The following is a 26,426-nucleotide window of genomic DNA, read 5'->3' on the forward strand; positions in this document are numbered from 1 at the left end:
ATTCTTCAGGAAGTGATTTTTACCTGGAATATGATAATATATGCACGTTTGACGTGCGACACAGCTGTATGTACGGTGTGTTTTATATGCATTTCCCCCCATTTGCGCAAAATGCACATGAAGTGTTAAGAGTTGTCTCTGTATTACTGTTGAAGAAATATAAAGTCAAGTCTTTCTTGAAAAGAGTCCCTTTGAAATTCATTTACATCCTTGAAGTCTTGAAGATGGCTCAAAAGTAGATCACTTAAGTGTGATATCAAGATGTCCTGTCACCTTGAATGCTTGGCTGCCTGCATGGTAGAAAGACAATGGCTCATCCAAACCTGACCGTGAATGCACATGTATTATTTATGAACCACTGGACAGAGAGAGAGGGGGGGGGGTGGTAGAGGGGAAAGAAGAGAGAGGAAGGAGAATGGGAAGGAGAGGGAGGAGGAGGAAAAGGAGGAGGGGATGAGAAGGAAGAGGAGAAGAAGAACAACAAAAAGAACAAGAAGAAAGAAGGAAGGGGTGGAGAGAAGAGAATGGGGTGGTAGATGAGATGAGGTAAAGAAGGAGAAAAGGAGGGAAGATGGAGAAATTAGAAGAATGGCGATAAGTAATTATCTGTCTTGCAGCATCTTCTATAAAGAGAGGTATGTATAGAGAATAAGAGAAAGTCAATGATCTAATAAGTACATAGATGGACTAACATGCAATCCATTAATAATTTGTAAAGCACCATTTAAATGTTCTTGACTTGGCAACACGAGGCGACGCCCTCGTACAAAATGGTGTCACAGACGATTCTGGTTGCCATAGCAATGAATGTCCCCTTGGTGAACTCCTTGGAACACCTTTGCTGTGTATTGATGTTTTATTATCATGATGTGGTGTTAGTTTTGTAACATGGGGTGTTTAGTCTATTGTCTTGTATTGATCATTTGAGAGCTTGACAAGTCACTGTGGTTCATTAGTTCAGCTTTGTGAGATAATTAATGGTATCGAGGAGACATTATTAGTGAGGAAGGCAAGGAAAGAGAGAGAGACTCCCCAAAGACTGCTTGGTTGAGCTTCCTGTACGTTTTTTATTTGTCATTTGGGAAATTCATCACATCATCCAATATCTACATCTGTAAATTACTTTCATTATGACAAAAGCAGCAAGGACTGATATAAGCATCTAGGTTTTCATTTTCTTTGAGATAATGGCATTGTATGTTCATTGGTCATAAATGTGCCAGGATGGATGCATTAGAAATACGATGGTGATGTTTTGAGGCAGCCTCAGATATTATACATTCGTTGCATTCTTTGTATTTCAAGCAGAGGACTATGGCACGAAATTGGAAATGTACCCTTGGACCGAGAAGGAACCGAATATTGGTTACTATGTAAGGAGTTTACAGAGCTTTTTTTTTTCATTTTGATTAGCATCTTAGATGGCCGCACCTTATAGATGCATACCTCCCAAGGTAATGAGCCAGTGTTTTTTTTATTATTTATTTATGATTAGTTGAAAGTAAATGTTTTCCTCTATCTCTCCATCATTATCTGTCAGTATAGCCTTTAGGGCATGATCATGAAGACTCACAATTATGGTAACTTTGCCATTATGCAGTTACCAGGGTAACAGGGCTTGCCAGCCAATCACAATCAAGGCTTCCGTGTTACATGTAGTTACAACAGTGGCAAATTTAACATAGTTGTAACTCTTCTTGAAGTACACTTTCTTGACATTTTGACCAGGGAATTGTTAACTTGGTGAGTGGTAACTTTGCCATTATGCAGTTACCAGGGTAACAGGGCTTGCCAGCCAATCACAATCAAGGCTTCCGTGTTACATGTAGTTACAACAGTGGCAAATTTAACATAGTTGTAACTCTTCTTGAAGTACACTTTCTTGACATTTTGACCAGGGAATTGTTAGTGAGACATCCATGATATGAACAATGCAAAAGTGCATTGCACTGTATACTTTCCTTTTCAGAAGTGCATTAAAACAGCAATCATAATCAAATGTGCATAACCCATGCTTATACGCTTACAGAAAAAGCATCCAGATCCAGGAAGAAGAAGGTTTTGAATATAAGAAATATGTACACTTTTTAAAGTAAATATATTTTCAGGTATGGAATCTGCAGTGCATAAGCACTTTTTGATGGACTTATCTATTAATATTACAGCTAGAAAGGGTTAAAATCATTTATTAATTCGAGAAATCCGTTTTGAAATGCAACGGTCCCAAACTCAGACTTGTGAGATGAGCAACCCCCCCCAAAAAAAAAGAAAAGAAAAAAAAGATGGAAAGGCCTTTATCTTATTTATTATTAACAACGGATTCAATCATTAATTCGTATTGGAAAATTAATACCTAATGATCTGCCTTTATGTACTAAATATATTGAATAGGGGTTTAAAAGTTTTAAATATCCATCTTGTCTCATTGTCTGGAGTCACGAGTATTTGATAAAAATTATGGGTTAAGATATCATGCAGAATGTATATTTGCTCATTGTTGATAAAGTAAATTACATAAAGAGGGAATATTTGAATGAAAATGAATGTTTTCCCTTCGTTTTCCATTCACTTTTGCCTCACTGTATAGTGTGTACATAAGTCCATTAAGAGGTCTCAGTTAATACATGCCCTCTTTTTACCCTAAACTGAATCATGATGAAATGTTTTACATTATGACAGAAGTGTTGAGACTGAAATATTTATGTTTAGACCTAAAAACTACATTGAGACATTTTGTGGTAAAATAGAAATTGAAACAGCAACTGTTTAACTACATGTCTGTCAGGTTATTTGGGATACCACAAAACAATGCAGAAGCAGGCATGCAGAGAACTAGAGCACCCCCTAAAAACGAACTTGAAATGCAAAACTACCATGCAAATTGCACCTATTGTATTGGGACACTCCCTATTTTTGGCAGGAGAAAAAAAAATTACCCATAATTACTATCTCTTTCAAATGCCATAGAGTTGGGGAGAAAAGTGCCCCTATTAATTTTTTTTAATAATAATGATTTCTCCAGTTTATAAAGGACTTGCAATGTTGGCATGTTACAACTGTACATGTACATGTGTAACTGTTTAAACAGTATGGCTATTCATCAAGCTTGTTATCTCTGCACCTGCATTATTTTTTATACAGAAAAGTATTGTGATCATTCCCTCACCTCATTGTGTATAAAACTCTTACTTATTTGCATGGGGGTACTTCACTAACAGAAAAGTCCTTCTGTTGGTCCAGTCCTCATTAACATGCATATGATTTAAGTAGACCTATACTCTTCAACAATTAACACACATACAGCAGATCAGATGTAGGCAAACATAACAAGAGTGTAAGACTATCTTGATTGTATTAATGGTTAGACCTCAGGTGTGGTTGAGAATTCTTGATTTTAATTGTGAGAAGGGAGAATTTTATTATTATTATTTTTTTTTTGGGGGGGGTTGTTGGAGTGAATTTGCTCTTGAAATGAAGCTCTGAGCTTGTTACCTGAAAAAGCAGTGACATCAGTTGGAGAAAGATAAAAGTCCAATTCTTCAAACCACCTTCTTTTGCAGAGATGACCAATGATTTCCCTCTTATTGCAGTATTTCAGATCTTATTTGACAAAAATACAGCAGGTTTTATGAAAAATATATTTCCCCTTTTCAGGTCTTAATATGGTCACAGTCATGTCTATTGCAGAATGGCTGAAAATACTTTGTATCATCAAAAGAAATTGAAATTCTTCTTACAAGGCTGGCATCCCTGTTTTTGTGTATTATGCATAACTGGTGCTATGTAAGATAAAAGTGATGAAAGGGCATATGAATCATGGAAATAATTCACTCTCAGACTCATACATTCCACTTTATCTGTAGGCTACAGATGTGCATGGTGACTGCACTATGTGTATCATTCTATTCTTACTCTACAAAGCAAATGTAATGTGTTCTTGTGCAAATGTACCAGAATGTTTGTCTGTTTGCTGATTCTTTACAGTGCATACACCTCTCTCCTCATAAGGAGCTCTTCCATGAGAAACTTCACTTGGGACTTGTCTTTAAAGCCACTCCTTTTGTAGTGGTAATTTGTTCAAGTACTTATAATGACTGCTCAAATATGCATTAGTTTGCGGTACTTTGGCTACTCAATGAAATGATCAAGCATAATGTACCAGTTACATTGATGGAACATTGAGTGCTTTTATACCCATCCAATAAGAAAAATACCTTTTTTTATTCCAGCGTGAAAGCAAAGTACTTGTAATGTCCACAAAAAGAAATACATCCTAAATTCCATAACATAATGAAGAGATAAGTGTGAAATATATGCCTTATTGGGTTAACTATTTTTTTTTTCTGGAGCACAGATAGAATTAAAATTAACACGGTAAATGTAATGCACTTTTGCTTATTTGAAATGGTTATAGCAAACACTACATGTTTTATTGGATGAGATTATTTGCCGAAAGAATTCATCTTTTCTTTTTCAGTCAATGCTTTAGGGGTTTTTTTACAAATATTTTTAGCTAAGAAAATATTTTAAAACTTCTTTAGAGATGATAACATCCTCATTTGAAAAGCAGGTTTTTCTCAATGATAAGGAAACTATATCTCAGTTTAATTGAGAAAAAAAAACAATTGAATACCATGGAAGTCTTGGAGATTTTTACTGAAAATAATGTGTAATTTCCTGTCTTTTCCATCAAATAAACATTTAATTCAAAATATGGTCACAAAATTAATGTATTTTGTTGATTTGTTGAACAAAAAAACACTTTTTCATCAGTATTATCTATTTAGGATAGAAAGAGAGTTTGATTTTATGACATCTCCAATTCTTGTGTTTGGAGAAGGTTCCTATGTTTGATTTTAAGATAATTTCCTTTATTTATGCATTACAAATTTACTATGTCAATTTAAGGAGACATTGTCCATTGAATATTATCCTCCTTGGAAAGGTGTTGCTGTTGAGAAATTGAGATGAATATGAATAACATTAGGACATATATGGATATGAAAATCATATTGATAAACATTTTTTTTCAAGGGGGGGGGGGGAATATACATGTAAGTTTATATACCAGAAACTTTTCTTCTCATGAAATTTGGAAATCATTGATCATTTGTGCTCATTTTAACAATTCCCTTGCCTTTTTGGCATTTATGTTACTGAAAATTTATGCCAGCTTTATTGACTGTCGTGAGCCATCAATTAGCACATAAAATGCATACCGGCAACAGGTACATTGTTCTTCTCTCATACGACCCCCACGTCTTTCCTTTCACCCAAAAGTACAACTGAATTTGGTGTAGGTATTCAACAAGGGTACGATCAATAATGACTTGGCAGAGTTAGCACAATGCAATCAAAAGAAGAGTAGGCAAAATAACAATCGTCGGCGTGCGGATCGACTCCTGATCAATACTCCATTGTGCGCTGAACTGACCGACATGTGTTCACGTGAATCTGCGCAGAAAGCGTCACCGACTCTTTCAATGATCCCTGCATGCCATGGAAGCAAGAAGTGAGTGACCGGTCTGTGACGTTGAATGAGGAATAAAGCGTTCCTTTGCTCTATCTAAAGATAGGCCTTTGATATTGTGGCCTCGGCGAGTGTCATCTAAATAATGAGGTCTTTTGTAATGTCAAACTCTGGCAAAGCTATAGATTTTCAAACCTGTTGGTTCAATATTGACATGATAGAATAGTCAAGGCAATAACAAGATATAATGAATCATTCAAAGACAAAACATGTTGTTGGCTAGGGTGAGATCTGAACGCCAAAACAAACAAATTAAAATCAAGTTGAATGGCAATGTATCATTGACCCAAACTAAGCCAAATCCATGCACCCTTGATCTGAAATTTAAGAATGGATACAATTTATGAAATAAAAGCAAATGAAAGGAAGTGCAAGGTTTGTTTCCCTGCAATCAATTTAAAAAATCACAAGATGATCTAGATATTGAAAGAAATTCATTTTATAAAATATTATCTGCATTGATAATAAGCGTTTTGGCAATGATCTTGAGGACGAAAATAATATATTACAGGGAAAAATAATTACCATTAATGCACTGAAGAGCACTGGAAAATCCCTATTCACTGCATGTTAAAGTTTCATCCACTTTTGCAGATTTAGTATGTATGTTGTGAAAAGGACATGTAGCCCCCTGAAAATTGAAGAAAAATGAATAATTTCCTGCCTTGTATAATTCTTCGAATCATTATCATTAATCCTGAATAGTTTGTTCATAGTTTGTTCAAGACTAAGTTATAATCATTATTATTATTATATCAGTAAGAATGAGGACATATCTGGGGAAAAGCACATGCCCAGTACGCCAATGAAATTCCTTTCACCAATTTTGTTTTTATGAAAATATGACAGTAGAAATATTAATTCAACTCAGCTTAGTTGACTCCATCTTCAACTGGAAACAAATATCATGAAACCCAAACATGAAGCAGCCTGTGTCATTATCGATTTGGCTATTTTTGCCTCCACTGTGCAAGATGAATAGTATCAAGTCGAATTGTACAATCAAACAGCAGCCGTTTTTCTATCTTTAATATACGAGCACAACACCTGCCCGAGTCTATTTGTAATTCCGTAATGAATTTCACCTTTACACAAGATATGCCAGGATGTACACTGAGCTGTCAGTCGGCAACTTTAATTACCTCTGCTCTGAATGAATCGAAAGATAGTTTTGGTTGTCGAGTTTTGAATTGATGGTTAAATTTGGTGTCATTTTAAGTCAATTGTGTAGCTGTTTATTACATCTGGGCCCTGTTGCATAAAAATTTATGTCATAATGACATAAATTTCGATCATGACATAAAATCATGCATAGCTTATGCCGTTGACATAAATTTCGTTGCATAAAAATATTTATGTATTGTTTTAGCTTATGACGCGATTTAATCATCATTACATAAACTGAATAGTCATGAACGAGCCTGTTGACATAAACTTGGCATAAGTTGTCATTTTTCAGCCGCAGGAAGCTCTTGCGAAAAAGGGTCTTCGGCTTTCTATTTGGTCGGGATAGAGGCCTATTTTGGTATGTATCAAATTTTCATTGTTGTATATCGTAGATAATAGATATATCTCACGTTCTGACCAAAATTAAAAGTTTCTAAGTATGAGGAGATGTTTTAAATAAATCATTATCGCCGTCAATTTTATGTAATGATTGCTCGGATACTCTCCGGCTGCTCTTAGCCGTACAACGCTGGCAGTGCTAGCCGGAGGTTCCGGCGTCTGACAAAGACAAATAATGCATGGAATCAACAACAACAGAACAGTGCTAAATAATCTTTACGACATTGAACATTGATTTTAAGGTTCGGCGTCGGATAAACACAAATAATTCATGGGATGAACACTGACAGAAAACAGTTTTAATTAATCTTCACGACATTTTATTGGACATTTTCATTCATTGATTTGAAATTAAAGGTTTTTTAAGAGCATCACTGTTCTTCCTGGAAAGATCTATGTTAACATTACTCGTTAGGCCTAGTCTAACGTTAGACTTAGAGCCGAACTGTCTAAGATTAGACTAGAAGTCTAGACTAGACACTCTAGAGTCTATACAAAACAGCTCTGTCACTCACCGTGAGGGCCTAGCCCAGGCCTAAATAATTAGTTGTGCTGAGCCTATGTTCGGAGATTTAAAAAAACCCCTTAAATTTAGGCATGTCACTGTCAGTGTCAATGCAGGGCCAGGCCCTAGCAAGTAAAAGCTTGGCCCCTTTATTAAGTGCTAGTCTAGATCTATTGTTATCTAGTTTTCTATCTAGGACTAGATCAAGTCTAGGGTCTAATTTAGACTTAGTCTAGCTCTAAAATAATATAAGTTAAACTTGTCTTAGTTACTTAGGTGAGCTGAGCTGGCCATACAATTTAGTCTAGACTCTAGTCTAGGCCTACCCTGGTTTGGGCCTTGGTCCTGGCCAGTGAATGAGGTAGTGCAGCCCTGCCCCTGGACTGAGTCTGACTGGGGCTCCTTCCATTCATATTTTTATTAATAGATCAAAATCGAGACCTAATCTAGTTTAGCAATACAAGAGATCTAGAATAGATCTAGCTCAGGGCCCCAAAATTGTGTTTACATCATTAGTAAACTAATCATTTGTGGGGCCTATCTCTATCATTTATATGAAACAAGTAACATTATAGATCTACTAGAACTACAAAAGTTACTTTAGATCTATTCTATGTCTAATCTTAAGCCTGACTTTTTAACTCTGACATCAAAATTCAAATACAATTAAACTTAGACTTTTGGGAGACGGGTCCTCCACTGCGGACGCTACTGTGATGGAGCCCCCTGGGTTTATGGTAGAGCTATGGAATAGGGTGTCTAGCTCTAATATAATATTGTTTTCTAGTGCCAGGAGTAGAGGCCTAGATGATTCATTAGTTGGTAGATGTGCACTACAATAACATGTGTGGAGTATAAGACCCTAGCAGCGAGTGGGGGGGGGTCCCTCTCCGTTCAGAAAAAACAACAAAGTGATTGGTGTGTAATAAAGGTGATAAAATAATTTAGAAAATCCTGGGTCACCCTCTGTGTTAACGAAGACTGGAGACTACTGAACAGGAAGGGAAAGAAGGGGGGTGGGGGAGAAAAAAAAGAATTACACACTGAACTAATTAAGTTAAACATTGAACTGAAAAGACATGCAACTTCACGAAAAACTGATGACTACGTTGTATGTTAATATCTAATAAAGATATTAAAGTACATCTATGATGGATACACATTTCAGTTCCTTGATTTGTTTTACAGATTAAAAAAAAATTATCAAATGCCTTTTCTATTACTTTACAAAACAGTGCACAAATAATGTGCTTGGAGAAAAGGCATTTCAACTACTGGTAACTACAGGATTTGGTTTCTGATCTGTGGATAAAAATAACCATGATAAATGAAATTCTCTTGATGACTGTTATTAAGAATTCCTTATAGTACATTCTATTCCTTTTACCTATTTACTGTAAAGAGGATTTTTTAGATGAATTATTAGAGGGGTGCTTTTTTTTAGAAAACAAACCCTGGCAATTTGAAGTTAAAGAAAATCCCTAATTGTATAAATAATAGAATTATAGGGCCTACAATTTTCTTACCTATCAAATCCTATCTTCATTAGAAGTATTCATATATTGAGTGTGTGAATCATTTTTCTAACATTAAACAAAATAAAGCCTAAATGAATCACTTGTACTATCCTTTTAATATTGCACCCTAAGTGATAAAAGGTGCAAAAAAGTGGCCTTGTTATTGTTTGCACCCATAAAGTTCGTTTACACAATAAAAGGGGCAACATTTAACCTTTTATAAAGGTGCATAATAGTACTTAAAGATTAAAAATGTTCAAATTTTTAACCTCTATTACATGGTTCAAATCTGCGTCCTATGGTGATTAATATAACTTATTAAACAATTAGCACCCCTTATTGCACCAACTCCTAAGGTTAAAATTTGAATCCCGATTTTTAGTGTGTTCATCAAACCATTTCAAGGCTGAAAGACTAGACCTCATTTGCCTTAAAATAAAATATTGTGTATAGCTGTACAAACACCCCTGTCAAATATATTTGACAAAATCTCTAATGATAAAAATATATTTTTTAAAAGAAGGGACTTCAGTTGTTTTTTATACAAAATGTAAATATGAATTCATTCTCATCTGTTACTATATGAAAAATTTGGTATTCACTTTTCTCTAACAGGTGACCCACACAAACGGTGAGAAGAGGTAAAGAGAGAAAGGGGCACAGCAACTGAAAGAGAGGGAAGTCCAGACACTCTTCCACGGTCTGCCATTGAACAAGAAGTCTCTCTTTGGATCAGGGGTTCAAGCTTCTAGTATGAAGGTGAGTCTTTATGTAAAGTTGAGTTTATTGAACATTCTACTTGTAAATACAAGTATACTACTGTACGGTAATATTTATTATTGTTTATTTTATTGTTCTTAAGAGCAGTTGTAAATGTGATGTCCTGTTATAGTAATTTTCAAATATGAATCTCTTAAAATTCATCCACATCTTGTAATAAATTCATCTTAAATTTACTCACAAAATGGATAATATCAATCTCATGATTTTTTATAGAAATTCAAGTTTTAATAGACAACTGAGCCCTCTTAATATTTCAATTAATGATAATATTATTATGGAATGCATTTTCAAAAATATGTACATGTAAGAGCAACAACAATGTAACTTGTCAAAGTGAAAACAACATCTAGGAAGGCTATTGGATCCATACTATTGTAACAGTTATTTTCCACTTAACTTTTGCAAGAGATTCAGATTTGGTTGATTTATATTTTATTAGAATCTCAACAAAGAGACTAACAATGAGAGCTTACAAGCATAAACACAATTTAAGTGCATTTAAGAATAAAATAATAGTAGTAGTAGAAGGGTACATGTATATTTTCATTTTCAAGTAACACCACATATGAAAATTTTCTCAAATGACTCGATTGAAATTAAATATATTCTGACTTTAATTATAAGGATATAAGAAATAATATTCAGAAGCTATTTACCCAATTTTTATTTAACATTCTATATTTTTTTTCATTATGCTTGTGATTGCAATCTCAAAAGGCTCTTTCATAATATTTTAGAGATACATCATACATGTAAATGTATGTGAACACTCTGCTATTATCAAGTTGGGTAGCTAAAGTTGTTTTCACTGATTCTTCTTATTTCAGATTGTTCAAGAGTCAAGACTGTTGAAGAGGTGACGTCATGGACCTGATAGCACCTGGCAAGGGAACTATATTACTGTTCATAAATCTATTACTCAAGTATCCTAAAAACGCTTTAAAAATTTGAACATTAACAAAAGTTCTATTTTACAAAGATAATAATCATTATATTGACATTGTGAATATATTTTATGATTATCATAAAATTATTATAATGTAAATGATGATAGGTCATACTAATACAAATAAACAATAAGTAGAAAAGAAGACAACCAAGAAGGAGGAGGAGAAGAAGAAAAAGAAGAGGGGTGGAAGAGGAGAAAAGGAGAAGAAGAATAAATAACAACACTGAGTTCCTCTTCATGATATTACAGAAATCTTCATCTTTAAGTGGAAATATTTATGAATAGTATAGTATATAATGTATGAAAAAAACATTTTATCTAAATCCAAGTTCCACTTTAATCATGTTTATAAAGTCATAGGACAGGTGACAAGATAACATTGTTTCACAAATTTTAGTGTGTATTTATTTTAAAAGTAATAAATTTACATGAAATGTCATTCTTTTTGCTTCATCTCTTTGTTTATTTTATTGAATCGTGGATGGGGGGGGTGAGGGTGGTCAAAATATGATTTGCCCCTCAGAACAAACTTGTTTCCCTACTAAAAATAGTATTAATATTTGTAGAAAATTGTAGGATTGTTTTTATCAAATTTGGAAAGTAATTGAGGGCGAGAAATGAAAGTGAGATAGATCTATGTAGAGATGCAATGTATAAGTAATAATGAGAAAGCGCGGGCGAGGTGAATTAGAAAGGGAAAAGGGAAATGAAAAAGTATAAATGTGAAAGAGTCATTAACAGAGAGGGAGAGATGTATAGAGAATTGTAAAGATAAATTTCGTGAATGATAGTGGCCTAATCTCGGAGGGAGGGAGATAATGAAAGCGATAAAAGGATAAAGCATCTTTTTTCGGGGGGGGGGGGTTACATTTGATGAGAGAGAGAGATAGAAAGAAAATGGCCTGGTGCTCAAAGATGAATAAATGTAAATGATTGGTGACAGAGGTATGGATTAAGGGATACAGGTGGTATGAACGTGTCCCAATTAAGGCACAAAGCCGTGATGAGTAGTGGCCCCTCATGTGCACTCCTCTTGGAATTTGGGCAATAAGTGAGCATATTTTAAAGTGGACCCCCCCCCCCCATCGCCCCATCTCTAATCGCCAGTTTTGGGCAAGGATTAAACCCCGTCTCTTTTCTTTTTTATTTAGGCTTGTTTTTTTTTTCTGTCAAATATTTTCTTGAAGAAATTCCCTCATTGTGCTTCCACATTTGTAACCCTCGCCCCAACTGCATTGGCAAGGTGGTTCCATGACATGCTTATAAAATACGAAATTTAAATTATAAAGAAAAAAAAATAATCATTGATTACAGGGATATATGCATGGTTTGCAATCGGTGTTCATGGTTTGGGAATGACTGATACAAATATTGTTCTCTGTGAAGGAGACCTCCACTAGCAAGTCATGAGCATTACTTATGAAGTAGTTTGAACCGCAAGATTTTGCCTAATTTCTGACATATATATTGTTACCACGGCAACACGATTCCGACACATTAAAAAAATATGTCCTTTACTTTTTTACCTCGAGACCAATGTGTGAGCCAAATTTCATGAGAATTGGTTGAAAACTAACCAAGAAGCAGGAACCAATAGATTTTTACCTAATTTGGGTTAAATAGTATGTGGTAACCATGGCAACATGATTTCCGACACACATAAAATATGTGTCTCTCACATCTTTACCTCAAACTCAATATATGAACCAAATTTCATGAAAATTTGTTAAAATTGATCTAGTAATTAAAACTGAAAGTTTTTACCAATTATATGTCATATAATATGCCGTTACCATGGCAACATGAATTCTTACACACAAAATATATTTTAAAGCTACGGGAAGCAATTCAAATTCCAATACCAACGCCAACACCGGACTTGAAATCACCCAGTGTGCGTACCAAATTTCTTTTTTAATCAAATTTGAATTAAGCACAAAAGGGGCGATTCTAGACTGAAAGTCAGAGTTATTATCATCATTTTGGGAGGTAGGGTGGTGCTTGAAAAATATGTGGCGTTGATATAAATTATGTCATCATTCTAAGGAAAATGTCCTATCCTCAACGAAGTAAACACATTAACTATTATGCTTAGGCCTAGTTTTGCTTATAAAAATAAGGGAAAGATTTATGATTGTTCGTTTTTCAAATATTGAAAGAATACATCATATGCTATCCAATGACACAAAAATTATTTCGAAAGTCCAAGTAAAACTCAAAATATCATCAAATTACAGAGGGCATAATTATAGAAAATGATCGTAAAATTACCCTTAAGTCACTTATTGCAGAAAGCCGCCGTTTATGTCTTGATTTTAATCACGACATAAATTTATGTCATTCAAAAGGATATATGTCATGATTTTATGTCGCGATTTCAGACATAAAGCTTTATGCAACGGATTTATGTCATTATTTGTGTTTATGTCATGATTTATGCTATATGACGTAAATCGTGACATAAATCATGACATAAATCAATACATAAACTTTTATGCAACAGGGCCCTGATCACAGAGCACTGTTGTCCTTTTAAAGGATCAACTTGCTGCTGACCATTTTCAAATGTACTTTTAATACCACCCATATGAAGGGACGTAACGTGAAATGATATTTGAGTGACGGAATCACTCTGGCTCTTACTTGCGAAGAATTATCAGCATTGTGGGTTGTGGCAGTGGAAATTGAGTGAAATTGAAACTCCCATTGGATTTTATTGTATAGTTGTGGTGAAATGAAAACACTGATGGATTTTAAATCTGTGCGACATACATTTATGGGATGAAGACTTCAGGTTTATTAGAAGTAGGCAGATTTCTTCTTCTCTTTTGTTATATGCTACTTTTCTTACATCATTGTTATAATAGCGCTTTTTGCCAGAGGATACAAAGCGCAACCATTTATACCCCCAGCTTTAGCTCGAGCTATAGCTTAATTCTACCGGGTACCCAGTTACCTCACCTGGGTTCAGTGAAGCACAATATGGATCTATTTCTTGCTGACCGAAATCATGGCATGCCTGGGAATCAAACCCAGACACTATTTCAAAGTCCAGAGGCTTATCCACTGGGCCTCAACAATTAAATTTGAAACCAAATAGTAATATCTGGTCTGTTCTTCTTGTTTATCCTAACAGACTCGAGAAAAGAACCACATAAGCAATGGAGCAGTCAAAGCCAGTCAGCCCATCCAGATCAATGGTGTTCTTGGACGGAGAGCTAATGGCCTTCAAAATGAGGTAAATAACAATCAATATCATTTTTGATACAATAACTATAATAATAGCACAATTTTTAAATGGAAACGGCAGAAAATAATAGAAAAACATAGAAAAATTGGTCATTATTGTAGCTTATTTTGTAGATATTATTATTACTATCATTATTAGTGATAACAGATTTCATTTCTTGTATAAACAAATTCTAAATGGCTTTTTTCAAAAGGGCTTGGTAATTCCGAAATAATCAAATGTATTTCTTATGTTTAGAAATAGGATGCTGTCTTACTGACAAATGTGTCTTTCACAATTGCAGCAAAGCAAAAGCAACCAGTTAACCCGTTGGAATACGTTGAAATCATTCAGTCTCCACATTTCTCATTGGCAGTAGTAACCTTCCAAGGAACCAATTAATTCTTGTAGGTAGCACAAACTATTTTTCAAGAAGCCAATGGAAATACATGGACATCTCAAAAGCTTTCCATCAAACAGAATAGACAACCAATTAGCCTTGCCACTAGGGGATGTTATGGGAGAATCGTGATAAAGGAGAATTTTCCTTACCCATTAACTGAAGTCTCAATAACATGGGTGGTTGATTGTTAACCCACTTTAGCTCTGGCATAAATCCCATGATAGTGCAGCAAGAAAATGATGAAGGGGGGGGGGGGGGTAAGGGAAGAAAATTAAGAGACCTTGTGTATTCATTTGTAAGAATATATAGTGTTGAACCAATATTTCATACCCTCCTAGCTATTTTAAGGCTGAAACCCTAGCAGTGTGGAGGCTGGAAGACTTTCTTGGATTCATTCTTTCATTCCATGAGGAGAAAGCCTGAAATTTGTCTCGGGGGCAAGCAAGGATCAGCATCGGGATGAAAGGAAGAAGCCACATGTATTAGAGCTTTTTACATTGGCCTTGGAAAGGGATATGGCGATTATGAATATCATGTTTACAGATAGTTATTGAATGGAAATATAGCAGTGGAATGAAAATGCGTTTTTAAGATTTATGAAAGAGAAAATATATGTTTTGATATCGCAGAAGAAGTGTTTTGAAAGGACAATTCCACAGAGAGAATTCTTTCCCTTTTTCTCCTCCTCTACCTTTTCCTTCTTTTTTTTCTTCCTTCTCCTCCTCCTGCTCTTCCTCCTCCTTATCTTCTTCTCCTTTTTATCTAGACCATCTTATCAAGCTGTTTGACATTTATCAAGGCCTAATACTACAAACAGCAAGTGATATTTGTTCCTCTTGAATATAAAAACATTTTCTCATAAACTCCCTTTTCAGAGATCCCTTTTTCTCGCCCATTCCCTCTACTATGTCTCCTCTTCTCTCTCTTACTGTTCAACCTCAATTTCCCCTCCCTATTATTTACTCCCCCCCCCCCTTCAGGGGCGTGATGAGCCAGACAAGGAGTAGCAGAAAATAATTCTAAAAAGGAGCAAACGAAGCAAGCGAGCAAAATTTTTGACCATTTAAATACACAACTTTAATTCAAGGCCCCCATCTGTATGCTCGTGCTCCCCTTGTTATTTTACTGTCTCCATTCTATTTTTTTTTGCATTTATGTCTCCTTTCATCCCACTATCAGAAACTCTCCAACAGTCTTCCACCGGCGACCTCAGGTCAGACCACGTTTCCTCAGCTTTCCTTAGGCCCTAAGAGTAGCACCATGGGGGAGTCCTTACCCCAGCTCACCAATGTTCAGGGGCACCTAGTGGCCTCTGGTATTCACCAGACAACCATTGGCGAACATATAAAGGCTCATAGACAACCTACCAAATTGTAAGTTAATCTATTTTTTTCTTTCATTTGTCTACTATAATACAGAGAATATGGACACCCCCCCAGACAAAAAAAGCCCCCTCTTAATACCTTTGAATATAATTTGAAATGGTAATCTGAGACTGAATCTGGGGAGTGTTTCATCAACATTTTTGTCTGATATGTTGTCAGATCTGACAAATTTTCTTGATATTGATTGGCTAAGAAGCACTGTTACTATGGCAACTGTCGGATAAAATGGGACTTGCCGGATAAAAGGTCTGACAAGTCCTTTCATGAAACGCTCCCCTGGAGTAGCATTTTTGAATTTTAGGGAATACATGTACATATCAATTTACATTTTCAGTGAAGGTTTTTCTTTTTATTTAAATTGTTGAAATAGCTCTTCTTTTTTCAATATATTTTTAGTAAGAGCTTTGAAGGATTAATTTCAAACATTTTAAATGAAAGTGTATTTTAACACAAAACTATATGACTAGCAAACACTTTGTGATCCCATGTTCACTCCCTATGGAAACACACCATTCCCCCTCATTACACTGTATACATACACATGGTCCTGTACAGGGCATGGCCTTGGAAACCTTGGTGATACTTTCAACCAATCATGTCCATTGTCATTATGTGTTTACCAAGTTTGGTCAAGAGAGGGCAGCATTCTCAAAATGAGTGATGTTTGATATAAGCTATCTTGGAGACTTAACAGAATCCACTGGGGAGGGTGAGAGATGGAAGGAGGGAAGGGAAGAGATGGGAGTGAGAAAGGGAAAAAGAGGGGGACAGAAAAGGATTGAAAGAGAGAGAGAGAGACAGGCAGACAAGAAGGGACATGTAAGGGGTACTGTATGCTTATTCACAATATTAGTATTTTGGGGGTGAAGGGTATATATTAAAATTGCTCAACAGACTTAACTTTTAAATGATCACACAATTATTTTAAGATATGTATTCTGTTTTAGTGCTTCACTATCTATCCACTTGACCTTTTTTTTCAAAATTTTATATCAATTTTGTGTTAGAAAAAACTAATCTCATCTTAATGAATATGATGATAAAATGAACAGAAATGAAACGTATAGCTTCATTTATAGCATTTTATTGAATTCGATTTGATGTATTTACAGAGATGAACTGAAAAGAACATCTAAGAATGAAGGGAAAGAAGGCAGAGTACACATGAAACCGAATGGTAAGTTCACATTAAAAACTGTGATGTTAATTGGTGTACATAGATGACCATCCCAGTTGTTTTACTCTGGTGTTAAAATAGTCAAAATAGCACCTATTGGTATAATTACATCAACCTTATTTGTTACTTTTTATTATTTGGTGTGTTTATGTTTAATTTCACAAAATTTGTGAAATATAAAAAGAAAATGTATTTCAGACAAAAAAATTATCCAATAAAATGCAGCTGTGCATAAATGAAAAATATGCCCATCAATCCTTTTGCTGGGTTTAGCATGTGTTTGCCAAACTTAATCTGCATGGTAACTTACCTTTATCTAAGATTTCACTACTTTCAATTTCATCTTCATATGTTTTGTGCATGTCCTCAACGGACACAAAAAGTGATGTTTGAAATGCTGATAAACATGGAACCATTGATGAACCATTTCTTAGATCAAAAGATATTCCTGGTTAGTACTCATTTCCCCTCTTTCCCCTGTATGATTACAGAAGCCATGATGTACTACCGAGACAAGCTGACGGTCTTTGAAGAAGCAGAGATCCTGGACTACCAGGAGGTCTGGTTCTTGGGCCCAGAGGCCAAGAAAGTCGAGGGTGTCCAAGGGGCGTCGCAGAACAATGGCTATGATGACGAGAATGGCTCATATATTAAGGTATGTTTCGTCATCCGGGCCCTGTGATATAATATTGATCAATTTCTTGTCTTCCTATTTATTTTCCTTAAGCACTTAGAGACATTCTTTGTGATAAGCGCTATATAAATGTTGTTAATTATTATTATAGGACTGATTTTTAAGATTGATCGTGTACAATATTCAATGTAATTAATCTTAGATTACTTCCCATTAATCAGTCACTAAGCTTCACGATGTTGGGCACAAGTGGGTGTTTCATTAAGATGTTCAGAAATTATTATTGACTTATCACACAACTGGTGATGAGCTCTTTTGATAAATATCCTTTTGTAGCTGACTTTAAATAGCAATAGACAGCTATCTGTGGATATGGGGGTATTCACTCAAAAGCTTAGCTTGTACGATGTGAACTAAACATTTAAAAGCAGAAAAACCCTTAAGAAAAATTCATGCCGCGATGGATATATGTTTCATGATTTATGCTATTGGTTTAACACCAGGGGCCTGTTGCATAAAACTTTTTACCTGAGAAAACTCTGGTAAAAACTAAAAACTAAGGTTAATATGATTTCTGCCATTGACTTTGACACGGGGCAAAAACTCCTGTAAAAACAACCTGAGTTTTCTCAGGTAAAAAGTTTCATGCAACGGGCACCTGGGGGGTGTTTCACAATGATTTAAGTATAACTTAGAGTAGCATTTAAATGCCTAGTTGCATGCGGTGTAAAAGACATCACCGCATTGGTCAGATCATGCCAAGAGGATGCGCACTACTGCGTATTGATCAAATGCTCGTTGCATATCATATACATGTCAATATTTAACTGCGACTCTAGGTCATTCTAAATCTTTGTGAAACACCCCCCAGGTCAGTATTCAAAACGATCTTTGCCATTATCTCCTTCTGCACTGGCTTCTGTGTATCGACCTACAATTAACCCCCAATCAACTTTCATTAGCAAGAAACAGTAATATTACCAATATTGCTATGCCCCACCTTGTGTTACGAGGCCATTATGCTGGCTCATCGAATCGCGTAATGTTGATTTAATTAAAGTAGCCTTGAAATGAGTTTCAAACACAAAAGCTGGTAATTGTATGATCTAATTGGACCTGATTCATCAAAATGTCATGTTTTTAGTTTGACGTCATAAAAGACGATCAGCCTTTTGTTAGAATGTTGAGTGGTTGTTTCCTCAAATTGAGATATCGTGTTAAAAGGCAGCGGTTCATGGGTCTGTCCTAGATAGTTTGATTTATATAAAATCTTTTCCTTTTTGTGGGATAGAGAGGATTTAAGATGGATATGAAATGGATTTTATTTTGCTTACTCATTAAAGCTGTTGTTGATTTAGGTTATACATATTTTGATCTGCTAAGAAAAGAAAATCAAATTTATTAAATAAACATTTATTTTTTATTTATTTATTTACCGTCTGATTTAAGATGGATATGAAATGGATTTCTTTTAACTTTCTCGCTTCTATTTATGTAAATATGGGTTATCATGTGGTAAATATGGGTGACTTTTCATCATATAATGATGGTAACATCAGCCCCCAAAGATCAACTGAAAGAAATGGAATTGCACCAACACAGTTATTCAGGTTAAAAATGCTGCAATTATTGAATTCATCATGATTATTTTTTTTCAGGTATTACATGATCATTTAGCATACAGATATGAGATCTTAGAGGTCATAGGTAAAGGGTCATTTGGTCAAGTCGTCAAAGCCTATGATCACAAGCTAGGAGAGATGATTGCAATTAAGATTATACGCAATAAGAAAAGGTGAGTAGATTTTTTTTCCCCTGTTCACTGTTTTTAGCTCCTGAATTTTGGATGGAGAATAAACTGCTATTTCATATACCATGTATTCTTTCTTGAAAAAGATAATTCAGTGTGAATTTCTATATTGTACAGAAACATTAATTTGTAAAGTATGATTTTGATCATTACGAAGAACAATTCACGTGGTCAGCAAAAAAATATGAATGTAAGAAAATTCGAAACTGCATTTATTGCTTTGTATTATTATTTTACGCACTCTACAACAACACTTTTTTGTAAAGTGCAATTTGTTCATTGTTTATACTATGAATAATAATTATTATAATTGATTTTGTTTCTTTTGTGATCAGATTTCACCACCAGGCATTAATAGAAGTCAAGATATTAGATGCACTAAGGAGAAAAGACAGAGACAACTCACACAATGTGATCCACATGAGAGAATACTTCTACTTTAGAAACCATTTATGTATCACCTTTGAATTATTAGGGTGAGTATGAACCTCAAAGATTTGGCTTTGAGAACGAGAGGAGGATTATTATACCTGAGAATCATTGAGAAGGAGAAGAAAGGAGGAGGAAGAGGAGGATGATGATGATGGTGATGATGATGATGATGGTGATGATGATGATGATGATGATGATGGTGGTGGTGGTGGTGATATATTGATGGTGTTGTTGGTAGTGGTGATGACGATGATGATGAGGTTGAGGATGAGGATGATGATTATGATGATGATGATGATATTGATGGTGTTGGTGGTAGTGATGATGATCATGATGATCATGATGAGGATGATGACAATATTGATGGTGTTGGTGGTAGTGATAATGATGATGATGATGAACATGAACACAATGATGAAATGAAACAAAATGTTTGTTTATCACTCGATGAGTAAATTCTACCATTTCTTTTATCCCAATCCTGCAGTATGAATCTGTATGAATTAATCAAGAAAAACAACTTCCAGGGCTTCAGCGTTGCCCTCATCCGTCGGTTTGCCTTCTCCCTGCTGCAGTGCCTACGCATGTTACACAAAGAACACATCATCCACTGTGATCTTAAACCAGAGAACATTCTACTCAGACAAAAGGGTCAGAGTTCAATCAAGGTCATTGACTTTGGCTCCAGTTGCTATGAACACCAGAGAGGTATGTTTACAGAGCAGCATGAAGATAATGAGAGTGAGAGAGGCGGACAGAGACAGAAGGAGAGAGGGGGAGCTAAAGACAGAGACAGACACTGATGGACAGAGAGATACAAAACAGACAGATGGAGTGAGAGAGGGAGAGAGAGAGAGAGAGATAAAGAGATGCAGATACAGTCAGACGGAGCCAGAAATTCCTCCTAGAAGTGCCCCAAGTTAAAGAAATATTGACCAATATCCTCATTTGACTAACAAGTCTCTTTTTTCTTTATTTACTTGAGCTGAACTGTCATGTACTTAGATCAATATATCCAATCACTTATTAAGTTAGCCACCAGCTAGTCATGAGATAGTTACTTGCAAACAGCACACTTAAGGGATTGAATCAATCATTTTTTTTCACTTCACATGCTCTTTTCTCCAGTGTACACCTACATCCAGTCCCGTTTCTACCGATCCCCGGAGGTGATCCTTGGGCTCCCCTATGGTCTCCCTATTGACATGTGGAGCTTTGGCTGTATCCTGGCGGAGCTCTATACAGGCTACCCGCTCTTCCCAGGGGAGAATGAGGTGGAGCAACTAGCATGCATCATGGAGGTGAGTTAATGGCAGTAATAATACCCAGTAACAGAGTTATTCGAGGGCAACTCCACCCTGATAATAAATTGGTTTTAGTAAATGCAGAATAGAAATTGAGAAAAGTGATAGTGAAAGTATGCAAGACTTGTGTTGGAAACTGTTGCTGTGGTAACAGCTTATGGTAGGGGTATTATTCACCTTCAGTGATAGTTCTAGTTAATTTTCAAATTTTTTATTTTGTGACATCAGACAAGAAGTTGTTATATGTTGTGTGATATGAATTCTTGAAAATGGTTTTATTTGTGCAAAGGATATATAATCAGACACACCATTTCATTACCCCTTCTATATGAAAGACAGTTGGAGTAAAATTCATTGCAAAAATGTGTTTTCAATGTTTAACACGAGAATTGTTTAATAATCACTTTTTAGAAAAAATTCTCGAGTTGATTTCAAGTAAGTAATTTTACTTGCTTGGGTCATTCATATGTAGATACCTCAATTTTTCCTCTTCATCATTTACTTTCCCTCAGATCTTTGGACTTCCTCCACCTCACATCATTGAAGAAGCTCAAAGGAGAAGACTATTCTTTGGTAAGAGCTTGACATACCTAGTTACGATCTCTCATAACATCAAATAACAAAGCATTACAGACAGAAATGGCTCAAAGCTCATTGAACTTTTTTTAAAAGTCGCATTACTTTGACTGCAATTCTATTACAGTTGCATTGACAAATAATTTAATCCTATCTAGGCATGTTTTATCATTGGGACATAAAGATCATTAAAAAAAACCAGCAGAGTCTCGTGGACAGGTGTTTCATAAAGCTGTTTGTAAGTTAAGAGCGACTTTAAGAACGACTGGTGATCCTTTCTTGTGGAAAATGGTACATTCATCTGCAATGGTTAAGTGCGTAAGAAAGGTCCACCGGTCATTCTCAAAGTCGCTCTTAAATTACGAACAGCTTCATGAAACGGTCCCCTGATCTACAATAAAAAATTTCAGTTTGCAATTAAAGAAAGACCAATTTTTCTGAATAGCACTTTGCCGTAGATTAATTGAACCAGTGAAATCGTTCTGTATAGCCAGTCATCTACAGACAGTTTTCTTTTACAAAATAATGCTCCAATGAGAAGCAGTATTCGTGAACACACAGAAAGGTTGTCTTATTTGTTGGTGGTTGTTATAATTAATGTATAGCAATGATCTTATTTGTATATTTTATGATAGATTCAAGAGGGAACCCAAGGTGCATTACAAACAGTAAAGGAAAGAAGAGGCGACCCAACACAAAGGATCTGGGTTATGCAGTCAAGACAGGCGATCCTCAGTTCTTAGACTTTATCAAGAGATGTTTAGAGTAAGCATTTTCTGACAATTTTGGGGTGGAGAGGAGGGGGGGGGGGCATTGTGGAGTTTTGTGGCCATGTGACTCAGTCTCTGGACTTTTAAATAGAGTATGATGGGTGGGAATCTAAGCCATGGTGTAGTTTCCTTTAGGCTGCACTCAACCCAGGTGAGGCGAATGGGTACCGGGCAGAATTGATTCCTTGAATGCACAGGAAGCAGCAACTTGAGCTACAGCTGGGGTAATAAGGTAATGATAATAATAGTGCACCTTGGAATAGAGAAGGTGTGATTTAAAGGCCTGTTATTGTTAATATTGTGGACTAATTTCTTGCTGAAAGAAATAACTCCTCTTCTGGGTTTTGAACCCATGGCCTAGCACTAGCAGCTAGTCAAAATCACAGATTCCACTGTAGATACCATGAAGACAATGTTACCATAATCTAAATCTATAGGAAATAAGGCGTAGATGTGATTCATTGTCTTTGCACTATTAAGAGTTATTTTTGATAATCTGATGTTGATTGATTGCTTCTTAGATGGGATCCCTCCCAGAGGATATCGCCAGACCAAGCCTTGCAGCATGCCTTCATCCAAGAGGGCATCCCACATGCCAAATCCAAGGACAAACACCGGTCATCCAACGTCACCGCTTCCTCCTCCTCATCCACCGCCTCCACCACCAATCACCATCATCATCACCATAGAAACAAGCATCAACACAGTACGCATCACCAGCAAACTGTCAGAGAGATGCAAAAGGAGGAAGCGGCATCTAAGGAGCAGGAGGTCAAGGGTGAAGGGTCAAGTGGAGGGGTCTTCCAGCTGCCGGCGGTGAATAAGGGCGTGGTCCAGGCCAAGGGCAGCGCCAAAGGGAGCGCCAAGGGCAGTGCAAGGGTGAGGGAAAGGAAGGAGAAGCAGAGCAACTCAACTAAGGAAAATACAGGTAGGTGAAGTGTCTCTGTAAAGATGGATTTTTTTTCTGTTATTGTTTTAGACAAGAACAAGCCTATAGTTTGTTGCAATCCCTTTTACAATTAAGGATTAGAAGTAAATGAGAGTGCATCTGAGTTCTTCCGGAAACTTTGATGAGATCAATCTTTTTATTTTCATTTAATGATGTCTGCTTTGATTTGTTTTAATACTTTCTTTCTAAGAATTATTTGGTAATCGAATGGGTTAATTTGTTTTTTCCTAATTATACTTTATCAAAATTAAGTATGATATAGAGAAGAGAACAGACAATCCAAGCATTAATTTGCTACAAAATATATCAGTGTTACAAAGTAATTTCATCATTTCAATATATCGAAAGTTAAATTACATATCTTGCTTCTTTTCCTTACTTACAGATGATTCTTACTTGCTGAGAATAGTGTGGTACTGGTAAATCCTTCTTCCCCAATGATGTTTTATTGAGACGAAGTATAATTTTAGATAATTAATAGACCATCCAAGCAACCAGTGCAACCATGAAAAATAATTTGTTACCAAATATGTTGTAGTTACTAGGTGATACAAATTCATATCATGATTGCAATGTATGTTATACTGCATATCGTTCATCTTTTCTGTGTTTACAGAAGATTCCTCAGAAGTCCTGAAGAAAAATGGATTGCGACTTTCAAGAGAAAAGTCTAATCTAAATACCAAGTCTGATTTTGTCATGCCACCAATTCAACTTGGGAACGTTGACCTGACAGCAGAGAAACCAGTTAATAAGGTTAGTTTAGAGATAGGGGTAATAATGATAACAATATTAATGATGTATTATAATAAACATGATGCTTCTCTATGTATTCTTTAATATAGAAAAAACTTGTATCATGATATAACAAAGAAATGAGCCAAAATATGCCTATTACATGTATTTACTATTTGATCATGCAAAGAAATTTTTTATGAGTTTGTTCCAAAGGGTTGGTCCAGTTACACTAAACAATCTGCCACCATAAAAGAATGTGTGAGTTTAAGGGATTAAAAGGGTGATTTCTTTTTACCCGAACAAAGCATTGCCATCATGATTTTTTTTTCTGTCTAATTTGACAATCTCACAGGTCAAGCCACTTCTTGCGGAAGATAAAGCCCCCTCTATGGAGGTCATTGAGGTTGAGGATTCGGAGAAGATTATTGAAAACTTAGAACTCGATGAAAAGAACGAGACAAAACAAAGCGGCCAATTCTTACCGAGGATTGTATAGCGTAGGAGGACAGTTGTTACCCTTGTTTGTAGAGCACAGGACTCATTAGAGGTAGACTAGGAACAACTGCATGGCTCAGCAGTGAGGACTCCTTAGGAGCTGTAGTTTGTAGAAATCTAGTGGAATGGATCCTATATGATGATCTCGAGGGTGCCTACTTTTAAAAGGAAGGGGTCATATGCCCATGAGGACAAAAACAAAGAAGATCATATCTTCAGACCTGCACCCATGCACCTTTTCTTTGAGCTCAGAGGATCACGATTCGGACATCTGTACCATCCATCAGTCGTTGAAGAATGATGAAATATGTCATCATGTTCTGAGTGGGTGGTGTGCCTATCTGAAGACATCACACATCTGTGCCACTCAGTCTTTGAAGGTTGATTGCACATGAGAGCCACCGTGTTCCGAGTGAGTGGTGTGATCAGAAGTGCCTATCTGAAGACACCAGTCAAAGACAACACCTACCATTTGTGCACATTCAGCATCACTTTCAAAATTTTACACCATCACCACCAATCATCACCATTCCAGCTGAAAGTCAAGTATAAAACCGAAAACGTGGAGGAGCCGTGGTGTAGTGGTTCTGACTCTCGCCTTGTAAACAGAGGGTCGTGTGTTCGAATCCCACCACGGTCTGGCGTCCTTTGGCAAGGCGTTAATCCACACTTTGCCACTCTTGACCCAGGTGCTAAATGGGTACCCGGTAGGATGTGAAAGTCATTGTAGCTTGTCCAGTATTGTGTGCGCCTCACAGGCGACTGACTGGAATACTCCCCAGGGAGTGGAGGATGTGCACACATTGTGTGCGGGAATGACTGATTGAATCCGATGACCGGGGTAATAATATATCTGTAAAGCGCTTAGAAACGTCGTTCCGATGGATTAAGCGCTATATAAAAGCGGAATATTATTATTAAGATAGATTCCATTTGAAAGTCAACATTGAAACATGATCACAAGTGCCTACCTGAGGATATCATTCAAGTAGCTCATCTGATGTTTTCACCATCATTATTATTATTTCTTTGGTGTCACCTGTCCCCTGGAGGGGAACAGCATCAGCATCTTTTTTCTTCTTTTTGCATCATCTTCATTGTCAGTTATCTAATTATGGGAAGTTCCAGTTGTCATTCTATCAAGAACTGACTACCCAAAATGCCTCATTTAGGATACCTTTCAGAGACTGCATCCTGGAACCATGAGGCGAAGGACATGAGATAAGATTTCTCCAATATATTGCATATACTTTGGTCAGAACATAGGGAGATATCCTTGACCCAACATTAATCAGTAAATGCACTTTGATTCTAATGAGATTTCACATTCAGAACTTGAGGGGGGGGCTTCTTTATTAATAGCACTATTACATCATGGACCTACCACATCTGTACTTTAGGTCCATGACTACTTAGATCTGTATGTCTGGCACTTAAGGATATAGACTGACATTGTTTTGCAGTACAAGTCAAGTTCCATTTTGAAATACAAACACTCACAAAGATACATGTGTACATACAAGCCATCCTGTAAAATTGTAAGAACATTTTATTCTCATTTCAAAGTACAAAATGAATTGTTGAGTGTGAAGGTATATTCAAATAAAACAAAAATAGATATGGTTTATGATTTAAGATAAGAAAATTATAAACTTTTCTTGCCCTGTTTGCCAT

General features: G+C 36.0%; 1 protein-coding gene and 1 long non-coding RNA gene across 3 annotated transcripts; both read left to right on the top strand.

Annotated features, from left to right (window-relative positions):
- The first annotated feature begins 915 nt into the window (after positions 1 to 915).
- LOC121420703 (dual specificity tyrosine-phosphorylation-regulated kinase 4-like) lies at positions 916 to 25,268 on the top strand. Of its 2 annotated transcripts, none has more exons than XM_041615370.1 (14): positions 916 to 1,454; positions 13,987 to 14,088; positions 15,662 to 15,855; positions 16,980 to 17,044; positions 17,536 to 17,699; positions 19,337 to 19,473; positions 19,824 to 19,964; positions 20,408 to 20,628; positions 21,049 to 21,221; positions 21,737 to 21,797; positions 22,436 to 22,565; positions 23,092 to 23,498; positions 24,139 to 24,275; positions 24,610 to 25,268. In XM_041615370.1, exons 1-14 carry the CDS (start codon positions 1,422 to 1,424, stop codon positions 24,751 to 24,753), a joined length of 2,109 nt encoding a protein of 702 aa, XP_041471304.1. In that variant the 5' UTR covers positions 916 to 1,421; the 3' UTR covers positions 24,754 to 25,268. The 2 variants fall into 2 exon arrangements, with proteins under 2 accessions (XP_041471304.1, XP_041471298.1); XM_041615364.1 differs by having other exon boundaries at positions 919 to 1,454; positions 24,136 to 24,275.
- On the top strand, positions 6,779 to 11,315 carry LOC121420720. Its single transcript, XR_005970809.1, has 3 exons — positions 6,779 to 7,055; positions 9,734 to 9,877; positions 10,729 to 11,315. It is a non-coding gene; the product is annotated as an uncharacterized LOC121420720 (long non-coding RNA).
- Positions 25,269 to 26,426: the final 1,158 nt, after the last annotated feature.

This window comes from Lytechinus variegatus, chromosome 1 (genome assembly GCF_018143015.1).
Source record: "Lytechinus variegatus isolate NC3 chromosome 1, Lvar_3.0, whole genome shotgun sequence".
NCBI lineage: Eukaryota > Metazoa > Echinodermata > Echinoidea > Temnopleuroida > Toxopneustidae > Lytechinus > Lytechinus variegatus.